Source organism: Lepisosteus platostomus, chromosome 20 (assembly GCF_059453375.1).
Source record: "Lepisosteus platostomus isolate fLepPlt1 chromosome 20, fLepPlt1.hap1, whole genome shotgun sequence".
NCBI classification, from domain to species: Eukaryota; Metazoa; Chordata; class Actinopteri; order Semionotiformes; family Lepisosteidae; genus Lepisosteus; species Lepisosteus platostomus.
Window position 1 is genome coordinate 3,734,158 of NC_142630.1, and position 12,326 is coordinate 3,746,483.

At 41.6% G+C, this 12,326-nt stretch overlaps 1 protein-coding gene across 1 annotated transcript in view; it reads left to right on the forward strand.

Annotated features, from left to right (window-relative positions):
• LOC148644286 (solute carrier family 66 member 2) overlaps positions 1-12,326 on the forward strand; it is a 46,102-nt gene that overhangs the window by 2,548 nt on the left and 31,228 nt on the right. The window contains exons 4-5 of the mRNA XM_088614149.1: positions 1,873-2,112; positions 2,275-2,408. Coding sequence (XP_088470275.1) covers positions 1,895-2,112; positions 2,275-2,408 — 352 coding nt within the window. The 5' untranslated portion in view covers positions 1,873-1,894. The remainder of the gene's footprint in view (positions 1-1,872; positions 2,113-2,274; positions 2,409-12,326) is intronic.

The window sequence follows — 12,326 nt, forward strand, 5'->3', positions numbered from 1 at the left end:
GGAACTGCCAAAACATTTTTTTTTTTAAAAAAGCTTCATAGATTTTTCTTCTTTTTCCCTTTTTCCTTTTTAATTAATAGAGTTCAGTTTCATATCCCAATATGTATTTTTTCATATTCATATTCAGTCTCATATTCTGATCAAAATGAAAATGCTTTCTTAAATACCAGTATCATCGGCAGGGAAAATAAACACCTGGGCGCACAATGTCTCACTTTGACACATGTCCTCAGTCTTTGAATATGTATATTTCAGATTACTGCAGGTCTGCTTCTATAGTCTACTCTGAATATAACTTAATCATATCTATGTTGCCTCCATAACTGTTACTAATTACTGCTGCAACGCTTTTAATCTGAGCCTTGACTTCTAACAGAAGTGCTCGTGAAGAAAGAAAATCCCGACCCAGTTTTGCACCACCACCCTCTTTTTGTTAGCTATATTTTTTCAGAGTACAGCAGCATACTGAAGAGAGCTCATTTTTGGAAGCCAGACTGCTGTTTTCAAGACTTCAGAAAGTGTACATACAGTGTTTTTTTTTTTATTTGTGACGTGAATAGTTACCACAAGCAGAAGTGAGTGTTCTGTGCCCCATGCTGACATCTTTCTGATTCAGCAAATGTGTTGCCTGAAAACAAAGTACAACAAGTGCTCTGTCACTGTCAGTACACTGAATATGTTTGAGAACAATGGCAACATGTCCATAAGAACAAAGCATAGAATTCTCTACTGCTAAAAATCTCACCGGTAAAATGAGATTCGTCAGATCTCACTCACTGTGCATGTTCAATAAATCTCTGTAGGGGATTAATCTCTCTCAGAGCAAGTGGAGAATGGGGTCCATGGACTGGATTAATGCATGTGAACATTAATGTGATTAAAAACAATGTAAAAATAGTGATAACATCAGATAATGTTTTTTTTCATGTGTTGATTTTTTATCTAGTTTGTGTAAAGCAACACTTTTCAACCAAAATACCACTATAGATTTTTAATCTGTCAAATTTACAGTGGAATTATAGTCTAAGAAACACAGTTTTCACCGGCTTTCCACACCTACCTGAGGTGAGTTTAACAAAAGGCTACTTGGTTTCAGCCACAAATTTTGTCCTTAAAACAGGGTTGAGAATAGTGGAACTCTCATGCCTTTTCAAAGTATATCTTTGCTCACACATCTTTGTACCACATTTCAATTTTAAAAACAATGTAGATTAGAATTGAAAGTCAACATTAAAAAACATTAGAGGACACGGTCAGGTGGAAACTTCAAATGGCTCAGCACGCACGTATTAAATACTAGATGACCTCCTTTAAAGTCTTTCCCTCCCTCTGCTCATTACACTTGTGTAATCTGCCTTTTTTTACTATTGTGTTTAAACCTTGATAACTGATGAGCATTTCCTAATAAGGCATCAGATTATTTTACTTCAGCGAATAGGAAAGATTGAGGGCTGTTGATCCAGTGGCACTGCGAGTGCTAACAAAAGTGAGCTTTTTTTTCTGTATCAAAATCCACTTTCAGACATTTTGAAAAGACTGTACCTCCCCGATTGAGAACCCAAGCAGATCACATGAGCTCATGTGTCATTAAAGCTGTATCTCCACGAAATCTCATTTATCTGCCTAGGAATGTGCCCCTTTTTGCTTCATGGCTGATTTGTTTTCCCCTAATCAAGCTCCATACATGGACAAACTACACGAATGATGGAAATGCCCATCAGGAGGTGGATTCACAGGTGATTGGGCAGTGGGGCTCCTGTGTGGTTCATACTGGCAGCTATTTGTATAGATGAGGGTACCTGTGCAATATTCAGGCAGCTGTCCTCTTTTCGGCTGACCGATATGAATTGACATCTTCTTTGATCTGAACAGGGAGATCGGAAAACTGTGAGATATGGACACGGAAGTGGATCTGGGTGTGGATATCGAGGCAGGCCCTGAAGGTTCCTGGTCTCTGCTGTCGTGGATGGCATCGTGCTTCATGGTGTTCGGAGGGGTGGTGCCCTACATCCCCCAATACCAGGAGATCCAGAGGATCTCCAACACTGAGGGCTTCTCCACACGCGTCTGCCTCGTGCTGCTGGTGGCAAACATTCTCAGAATCTTCTTCTGGTAAGGAGGAGTTTCTGTCTCCTATTTGTGGACTTGTAACCCACCCAAAGTTCATAGCAGTCGAGGTATACTGTGTATATAAATTCAAAATCTAGGAACACATTTTTTATTGGGAGTTTCAGGTGTTGTGTTGTGATACTCTTATTCCGATTCTTTCCCTAGGATAGGGAAGCAGTTTGAAATGACTCTGCTGCTCCAAAGCCTGGTGATGATTGGCACAATGCTTGCCATGCTGCACTTATGCTGCACCGTACAGACTGCCAACCGGGTCTCCACTAAGCAGCACCATTTCACAGGTACAGTGCTTGTCTCCTTATTCTCCGTGCAGTTGTCATGGAGAAGCCCTTCATAAACCCGCCGATTAAAACAAAGCGCACTGATAATAGCCATGAGAGAACAGGCCCTGATCTAAGATCATTAGCTCATGAGTTATTTAGAAAAATGAATTTAAAAAGATGAGCTTACTAGCATTGCAGAGAAGGAGCAATTACTTTAAAAAGAGCACTCACAGCTAGTCGTGAGCAGCTTCTATACAGTTAACCAGTGAATAGGGAAGTAAACTCTTATGGCTTTTAGAAACTGAAAGACTGGTCAAAGACTTCTAGTAAAGATGTTTCTTGTTTTGAAATGGGGCCTATTTTATGCGGTACGCAGCAGGCTTCCTTTTATTGTTTCTGAACATTAGCTTGGCATAAGTGTAAAATGCTTCCATTCCTGTGTAAGCATATGAAATGGTGAGAGAACATACCCAAAACGAGGTGCAAAGAAACACACTCGACTCCCTTTAGATATCCGAAGTGTTCCATCACATGCTTTTGCAGTTGTTGCTTCATAGTAAGTGAGAAAGTAAGAGGGACACTGACGCCTTTAAGTGCCCTTGTCACAGCTATTGCGGAAACACAGGGCATAAGACGGGCAACACATCTGTCCATTTCAGAGGCAAATTGCATCACATTGTCAGCAGTACAGACAGAGTAATTGGCCATCTATTGAAGACCTGTATAAACTCAGACTAAAGAAGCGAGGAAGCAAGCAGAAAAGATTGTCGATGACTCATCTGAGCCAGGATGTTTAACCTGAATATGTTTGAGAATAATGGCAACGTGTTTAACCAGAACACATCGATATGGGCTATAGTGTGTATATGGCCAGCAGCCATATCACCCTGCAACTCACAACTGGCAACCCACTGAAGCTAAGCAGGTGTGAGCCTGGTCAGTACCTGGATGGGAGACCTCCTGGGAAAACTAAGGTTGCTGCTGGAAGAGGTGTTAGTGGGGCCAGCAGGGGGCGCTCACTCTGCGGTCCATGTGGGTCCTAATGCCCCAGTATAGTGACGGAGACACTATACTGTAAACAGGTGCCGTCCTTCGGATGAGACGTAAAACCGAGGTCCTGACTCTCTGTGGTCATTAAAAATCCTAGGGTGTTTCTCGAAAAGAGTAGGGGTGTAACCCCGGCATCCTGGCCAAATTTCCCCACTGGCCTTTATCAATCATGGCCTCCTAACAATCCCCCTCTGTGAATTGGTTTCATTATTCTGCTCTCCTCCCCACTGACAGCTGATGTGTGGTGAGCGTTCTGGCGCACTATGGCTGCCGTCGCATCATCCAGGTGGATGCTGCACATTGGTGATGGTGGAGGGGAGTCCCCATTACCTGTAAAGTGCTTTGAGTGGAGTGTCCAGAAAAAGCGCTATATAAGTGTAAGCAATTATTATTATTATTATTATTATATAACTGTTGAGCTGGGCATGTTCCTTTTGTGAAGTGTTCATGCATTATTGAATTGGTTCTGCACCAAGACCAGATTCCTAGTACATGTACTGTAACATACTTAGGAAATACAGTATTTCTGATTCTATTGCTTGGATGAGAGACACACATTGAAAAGTTGTTTGGAGTTACATCAGATCAATTAGCTACTAACTAGGATTGGGTAGGTTGAATGGCCTCCTCTTGTTTGTCATCTTTTAATCTTGTAATTCTTACTGTGTGACCACCAACAGTCACTCCACCTGAGGATCAAGGGCACCACACTGGCCAGTGGGCTGTGGCCTGTGGAGTCCCATATCTCATGCATTCCTACAATCGATTGAGACGCACAGTTTTGTGTTATATATACATATCGATGGTGCGTTCGGCAACTTTGGTGGTGTAAAACCTTAAATGTTGTCCTACAGCAGTCAGTGCCCAGGGTGCCCATTGATGTCTTCATCCTTAGCAATGACTGGGTCAGCCAGTTGCACAAAAGAACAAGTGCTCAGTCCACACTGATGAGCCGGAACTATGTGTCTGAACTGTGTATCTGCTAGAGATTATGAGAAAGTAGTGGAGGTGAAACTGATTTTGCACTGGAGCAAGACATTTTATCAGTTGCAAATTTGATCAGCTTAATTTGCAGTGTTGGAACACCCATCCATCCATTTTCTAAACACTTTATCCAGTACCAGGTTCTGGGGGACCTTAGGAACAGGTGCAAGGCAGGATACACACTGGCTGGGATGCCAGTCTCTCACAGGGCACACACAATCACGTTCACACCCGCTCACAGAAGCCAGTTACCCTTCCAGTATGGTTTTGAATGGTGGGAGGAAACCAGAGCGAGAAAACCCGCACAAACGCGGGGGGAACATACTAACTCCACACAGACAGAACCCCAGGTCTGGAGCTTGAACCCGGGACCCCAATAGGCCACTATGCTGCCCATTAGTATATCCCAGTGCAGAAAATCTGCTCATCTTTAAACATGACTTCTGCTCTTAAAACAACTTCTGGCTTACAGTTTAAAAATCTTTAGTGAACGTTTATTGCCAGATTTGCGCCAGTGTGAAGAATTTCTACAGTTTAATGCACTCACCCAGAAGGCCCGAGTGTTTCTAAAACATTTCCAGAATTAATTCATTTTAGATAATTTGCAAATGTCCAGATTTTAAATATTTATTGTGGCTTTTAGTCAATACCACATCAGGAGTAGTCTTTAGGTTAATATGCTTGCAGGATTAAGTGTTCTCTATGGAACCAAAAGAGGGGGCCATTGGGTTAGATATAGCAGATTGTTCTGGGAACTGTCACCATTATCATATTTTAAAATGACAATACGTCCAAAGTTTATGATTATGTTCTTCAACAAATAATACTGAAAATTATAAAGATATTAAACCCTTCAGGGGCAGTATGGTGGCAAAGTAGCTGTCACTGCTGTCTCTTAGCTGTTGGTTCCAGGGACACTTTCTGTGTGGAGTTTGCATGCTCCCCTCTTAATTACCTGTGTGTGCAGCCTTTGATTGGTTGGTGTCCTGTCCTTTGTGTAGACCCTCCTTGTGGAATAACAACTAAAAACATTTACAGTATCTGAAGGGTAGCAGGTGGCTTTTAAAAGCAGACTTTCATCAGTCCATTCGCAGTCAAAGGTTACTTTTATGCCTTTCACTCAGAGCTACACAGACTTCATTCTTCTTACGGATCTTAACATCGCAGGTGCTGGCTGCAAAATTGATGCTAATGTGCAGTGAGCGTGGAAGAGCCAGTGGCTATGCACGTGATCCCTCGTGGTCACACTTCATTTTCTTGTCCTGCGTCCCTGTGATTTCTCTTCCTCTTCAGGTATGCAGAAAGGCAGAAGCACACTCGTGATTGTGAAAGGGGATAGGATTTGACTGTAGAGTTTTGTGACACTGAGATTCCGACCGAAGTGAACAGAAGCATGGAAATGTTTGAGAAATGAATCCTAATATTTATTTGATTATGCTGATTCAATTAATCTTTTCTTTAGGTCTGGTAAAGTTGAGTGTTAGTTACAGTTTTAAATTATGGACCTGATTCAATATACAGTAGCTACAGTATAAATCAGGACTGAATTGATATAATTTTTCCAGTACATCATCCATCTATTTTCTAGTCACAGGGAAGAAGGAAACTAACACACACACACACCTAATGCCAATTTTCCCATCAGTCAATTAACCTTTCAGGATGTCTTTGGACTGTGGGAGGAAATCAGAGCACATGGAGGAGACCCACATGCACACGGGGAGAACATACAGACTCCACACAGACAGCACCCAGGGAACTGAACCCAGAAATGCTAACTACTGACACAGTGCTGCCCTCCAGTATGACTGGACTGTTAGGATGCTACTGTATTAAGATGTTCTAAGCAGTCGTGGTAAATCAGGCTGACAGTGCAGTCATGCTGAGTAGCAAATCTGTGGCAAAATACAGAATTCGATTTTAAGGTGTTTTTGACCTGATATTTTTTTCTGCGGACAGCACAGGAGCTCACTTTCTGGTTCTGCTAGTGTGGAGGTTGCAAGGACGAGCGAGAGATCATTCACGGACTGGGAGACGGTGCCTCTGAAGCAAAGGCGTGCCGTGTTGGGCTCAGCAGGGAGAGCGCAGGCTGCTTCCTGTTTGAAACGGCTTCAGCAGTGGGAGCCGACGGGAACGCAGAAGGTCAAGTCCCAGACTGAGCCTCTGACTAAATGAAATGTATAACCTTGTTTCTCACATGGCCTGCTCATTTAATCTCCGCAGGCTGAGCTTCCTGTGATGTTGCAGAGGAACTTCTTGGCTTATTAAGCCTCTGCAGTTTGTTCCAGCCAAGTCTGCGTAGTACTAACTCATGTTACCTGACAGAACTAGAGAAGTGTGCTGTAGGTCAGCTTTTGAATCTTAGAATAGCATAATTGAATATCTGTTTTTATTTCCAAACACACAGAGCTGCTTTGTAATTCAGGAGTGTCTGTGTGGTGAAGTGTTTGCTAGGGTAATTTTCGCATCGTGTTCTGAATGTTATTAGACTTCCTCCATACTTCCTTTGGGTGTAGAAAGAGAGCCAGTTGTCAATTAGAGTCAAATTTACCCAAGACAATAAGAAAATATTTTCACTTCCAATAGCCAGCCTCCATGTTTAGTGGGTGGATATTGTAATTAAAATTAATTGGTTGCCAGAAAAGATAGCTGTATTGAATCACAGATTTGGCTAGATCTCCTAGAAGGAAACTGTCCACTGCAAAGTGAGAGGGAAAACCCTCATCCTGCAAGAACTCCCAAAGGGATTCATATAACGAGGAGTCAGGGAGCCCAAGGGCTTAGAATAGACTACCCTCTGAGCCAGTGCTAAAAATGAGCTCTCCATCTTCTGGCCTCAGGAAGTTAAGTCAAGGCGGCCAAAACCAATATTCTCTGGAGTCTCACACTGTTGTGATATTCTAATCACTGCAGTGTGCAATATCACTTGCTTCTGTCATGTTCTAACATTATGAATTAGAAATTATGGGAGTGCTGTGTTTTATGTCAGTTTTATCCTGCTCCCTGCATTATGTAAAGCACCATGGATCACCTACTTAATCTTTATTGTAGCTAAACATGACACTGAATACAAACTGTAGGGGTACTGTTTAACACAGCGTATACTAGCGTCTATGAACATTTCAGTACAATGACATGGATGTAATAGGAAGAAATGTGAGCCCACCAGTATTATTAATTGAGGTGAATACTTATTGGAGGTTTCTTAAAAAGAGGATAACTGGCACCAAAAAGTGTATATGTTCAGAACTTCTGAAGTTATTTAGAAAAAGGGGAAAAAAATTGCACGGCTATGCACATTCACAAATTTAAAAAAAATCATATGTGATCAATCATGTTTTTCTTCTTAAAAATAGATTAATTTGCTTCTATCCATAGCATTTCGGAAAGCTCAGCTGCTTTTTTTTATAAATATCCCCATCATTTGCTTTTGAAACCTGTCTTTTCTGAAACAGCCTACTGTTTTTCACCCTTTGCAAAAATGTTTTTGGTTCCCCTGCTGTTTTGAGCTGAAAAAACCATCACAGATTTAATCTACCCGAAGGCCTTTCATTCTTAGGTGACCTGTATGGTGCCTGCAAAGGAATGAAGTTGTATCACGTTTTGGGCCATTTTTCAGTAGATTGACCTTCAAACTTATAAAATACTCTTGCACAAAACACATTGAACACATGCAGAATGGAGTATGCTGGCAGTTAATCAGAGAAAGCTGGAGGTCTTTTCAAGGAGACACAGGAGAGGAACTTATGATAAACTTCTGTTTTAATAAAATAGATACTATGGCGTAACGATCAGCCAGCCTTCCTAGTGTCTCTTGGTAACTTCATTTCTGGTCTTATAAGACTTTGAACCTTCCAATAATTAATTTCTGAGTTGAAGTAATTATTTACTTAATTAGCCCAGGTGCAAAAGGTCACTTTGATAACTAAGGTTTAGCTGGGGCAGAGACATGGAGTGGAAGTGCCAAGGTGGACTATCCCTGCTGTAGTGGACTGACTGTGGTCATTTATATATGGATGGCCTGGCACTTAATAATGAGTGTCCCTCTTGTTTTTTCTTGCAACATAGTATCCCAGGCTGAAAACTACCGTGAGCTCTCTCAAGCAACTCACCTGTAAAGGCTATAAAGTACTTCAGAGTGCAGTTTAAGCCCTGTAATGTAAATACGCTGGTTTATGTCTAAGCTGTCATTCATTAGGCAGCTGTGCTACTTCCCAAATAACAGCCCATAATAGTTCATGCACTGCCCATGAGAAGAATATGAGTCAGCCAGGATATCATAAGCTTGCCAGGCAACAGCTACTCGGGTTTTTTTAGTGTGTCTGTGAAAGCTGAAATGACAAGCGGAGAGAAACTGGGGCTAAAAGAAAGAAAAACAATATCCAATTCCAAATTCTGAAAGGAACCACGAATGCAAACATGGTATTAAAATAGTAAATCTATCCATACATTTTTGAAACCACTTTATTCAATTTAACTTAACCCCACAAGCATTGGCCGCAAGGCAGGATACACCCAGGACTACCGCAGGGCACACAAAGATACAAACACAGGTGCACAAACAAGAGGAGAACATACTGTACAAACTCCATGCAGATAGCACCCCAGGAATTACAACCAATGTATGTGAAATGTGCTTCTACATGTCATGGAAATTCTATTTTAACAACGGCAATTATCATAATTCACTTTTATACCACAATGTAGCATGGCACATTCATGTAATTACCGAGTAAGCCTAGTAATTACCATGACAGACTGTGGTGCTGTAATATTAGTAAATATTATGGGAGGTTTGTAAGTGCTATTGTCCTTTTATGATAATAAAACATGGCAATGATTCTATGTCTTTTTCTTCTGGTTTGAGAGAAATTGTAAACACTTTTGTGGTACTGGTGTTTACTGACAGAAAATCTTATATGGTGAAGCTAGTAGGTTGTCTAGATGTTTATGGTAAATGTAAGGCTAGCAGCACCTCACCTCTAGACACTCTTCTCTCAACTGTAGAGAAAATAAGCCCACCTGAGTGCTTGAACAGTGGTGGACAGTGTCAGATTAGTGCCCTAAAAAGTCTCCCACAAAGATCCTGTGCAGGAGCGCCCACAATATACAGACCCCCTTCAGGGGAGGTAACAATGTGCTGTGAGGTACAGAATGTGCTGGTGAGATCTGGATGCCGCAGGAGAGCGAGACTTTAATTTCATTAAGAAACAAGTACTCTGCACAGCACCATGTGCCTGTATAAGGTCCCAGCAAACCTGCCCAGCTCTAGTGTCTCTGGGTCCCAGGTGTCCAGGCCTCGGTACATTCACTCCCGTTATGGAAAGTCAATTACCGTTTTCATGTCATTTATCAAGCAGTTTCCGAAATGAACAAAAAGGAAATTAACCCACCCCACCTCCGTTACCTGAAGCGAGATGGAACAAGTAGACGTTAAATCCACACAGAAAACTAAAACGAAAACAGAATAATTCCACTGTATAGCCTCCTCGTTTGTGGAGGGGGGAGAGAGGCAGTGGAAATGAGGCCGAGGGGTGTGGTAGATAAGACCAAGTCGAACAAGCATGAGAACAGGTAGGGGAGATGAAGGGGGACTAGAGAGATGGAAATCTTGGGTGAAGGCAGGTAGCCATATCACCCTGCAACTCACAACTGGCAACCCATTGAAGCTGAGCAGGTGTGAGACCTCCTGGGAAAACTAAGGTTGCTGCTGGAAGAGGTGTTAGTGGGGCCAGCAGGGGGCGCTTACCCTGCGGTCCATGTGGGTCCTAATGCCCCAGTATAGTGACGGGGACACTGTACTGTAAACAGGCGCTGTCCTTCGGATGAGACGTAAAACCGAGGTCCTGACTCTCTGTGGTCATTAAAAATCCCAGGGCGTTTCTTGAAAAGAGTAGGGGTGTAACCCCGGTGTCCTGGCCAAATTTCCCATTGGCCCTTACCAATCATGGCCTCCTAATAATCCTCCTCTATGAATTGGCTTCATTACTCTGATCTCCTCCCCACTGATCGCTGATGTGTGGTGAGCACTATGGCTGCCGTCGCATCATCCAGGTGGGGCAGCACATTGGTGGTGGTGGAGGGGAGTCCCCATTACCTGTAAAGCGCTTTGAGTGGAGTGTCCAGAAAAGCGCTATATAAGTGTAAGCAATTATTATTATTATTAATTAAAGTATGTGAAGCAGCAGTCTGTGCAATTTAGTAGTTTTAATCCCCTTAGACTAAAATAGGGTTGGTGCTGTTTTATTCAGAGGGGATATTATAATCGTATATGTACAGCACATCCTGACTCTTATTGTATCCCAGTTATTATGTAATATTACTTATAATGCTTTATAGAAACAGAAGCTCAAAGGAAGCCTCCATTCCACCCCTTTTAGCAAGTATTAAATGAACTGCAATTTCATTACCCTGAAAAGCAGTTTTCCCTCATTCACAGGGCTATAGAGACCTCTGCTGGTTACCCCAAGAACTATTTTATTTGCTGCAGAAAAAAAACCTGTTGCAGTCATTGTAATTATTTTACCTTTTTTAAGGTGGAGAAAAAAATCAAACTTGTCCCATATAAAATGCTCTGTTCCTGAAATGCCTTGAATTATGACACCAGTAAATCTTTACTGTGGCTGTTGGTATTAGAATCTAAATGCTAATGAAAATTCAAGATGCCGCCATTAGCCTTCTGTGAGGATGTCGTTCTGTCGTTAAACTCGATGAGGTGGAACGTGCACTTGCAAGGTCAGTCACAATTTATAGAATACCTCTGTGCTCCACTGACAATTATGAACAACTATTAGAAGGAACACTGTATAGCTGAGAAAATGTTGGATTGGTGATTACCCAGACGTATACAATCTTGATCAAAGAAATAAACTTACCAGGGGCATAGCTTTTGGCTTTTGTAAGATTGTTGTTTTTATTTGAAAGGTAACATGGTGAACGTATTTTGCTTTCATTCCTTTTTAAAGCCCTATTGGTACATTGTGCCTTGTCTTAAATAACTTGATATACTTGGTTGAGCTTGCTTGTATCCATTGGACCGAAAGAAGAAATCAATCCAACGGAAAAAATCATGTATTTGTGTGCACATACAAGTTGAATGCATTCTTTTAATTCATTTTCAGTATTCTGAAATGCTCTAACATGTGTGCTCTATATATCTGAAAGAAGACAGGATTATACCAGGGTATTGTTTCAGGCAATGAAGCACAACGTGAAATTAAACGCAAGCGTATTTTGAAATTAAAATCAATGTATCTTTTGACAAACTAGTGGTACACTGTAATTCACGGATTTACTGGGATCTTACAAGAAATGCTTATTTTTTATAACATTTGTTTAATTTGTTTAATGAGCAAGTTCTTCTCTAATTTGTAGCCTCTCTTACATTGCTCTATCTTATCTCAGTCAAAGTTGTCTCAGCATTTCTAGGTAAAGTAAATATGAATGGCAAATTGAATAAAGAAAGTGCTATACGGTATACATTCAGTTTATCTTTGCCATTAAATCCACAGATTATTTTCTAAACAATAATTTACTTTGTTCTGTTGATTCCATCTAAAACCCAGGGGCTAGTGTTTATTAATACTGAGCCACTGTATAATTCATCACATCTGGCAGCACTGGGCAAGAGGTCCGATCAGACAGGCCCAGGAGCATGGGGGTCATGCCGAATTCACCTGCTTTCGAGCTGTATTGGTCCTTCAGCACTGCTCTGTACTGGGCCGAGTGAGGACACTCTCAGGTAGGCTGGAGAGGAGGAAGAACTGTAAAAACATGAAGGGTGAGCGTGCGTCTGCATCTACATGAAATAAAACTCCTAAATAAAACGAATCCATGTACTTTAGAGTAATCCGTAATCCCCCTTGTCTGAAAACAACACTTCTTATGAAGACGCCTGAAGTA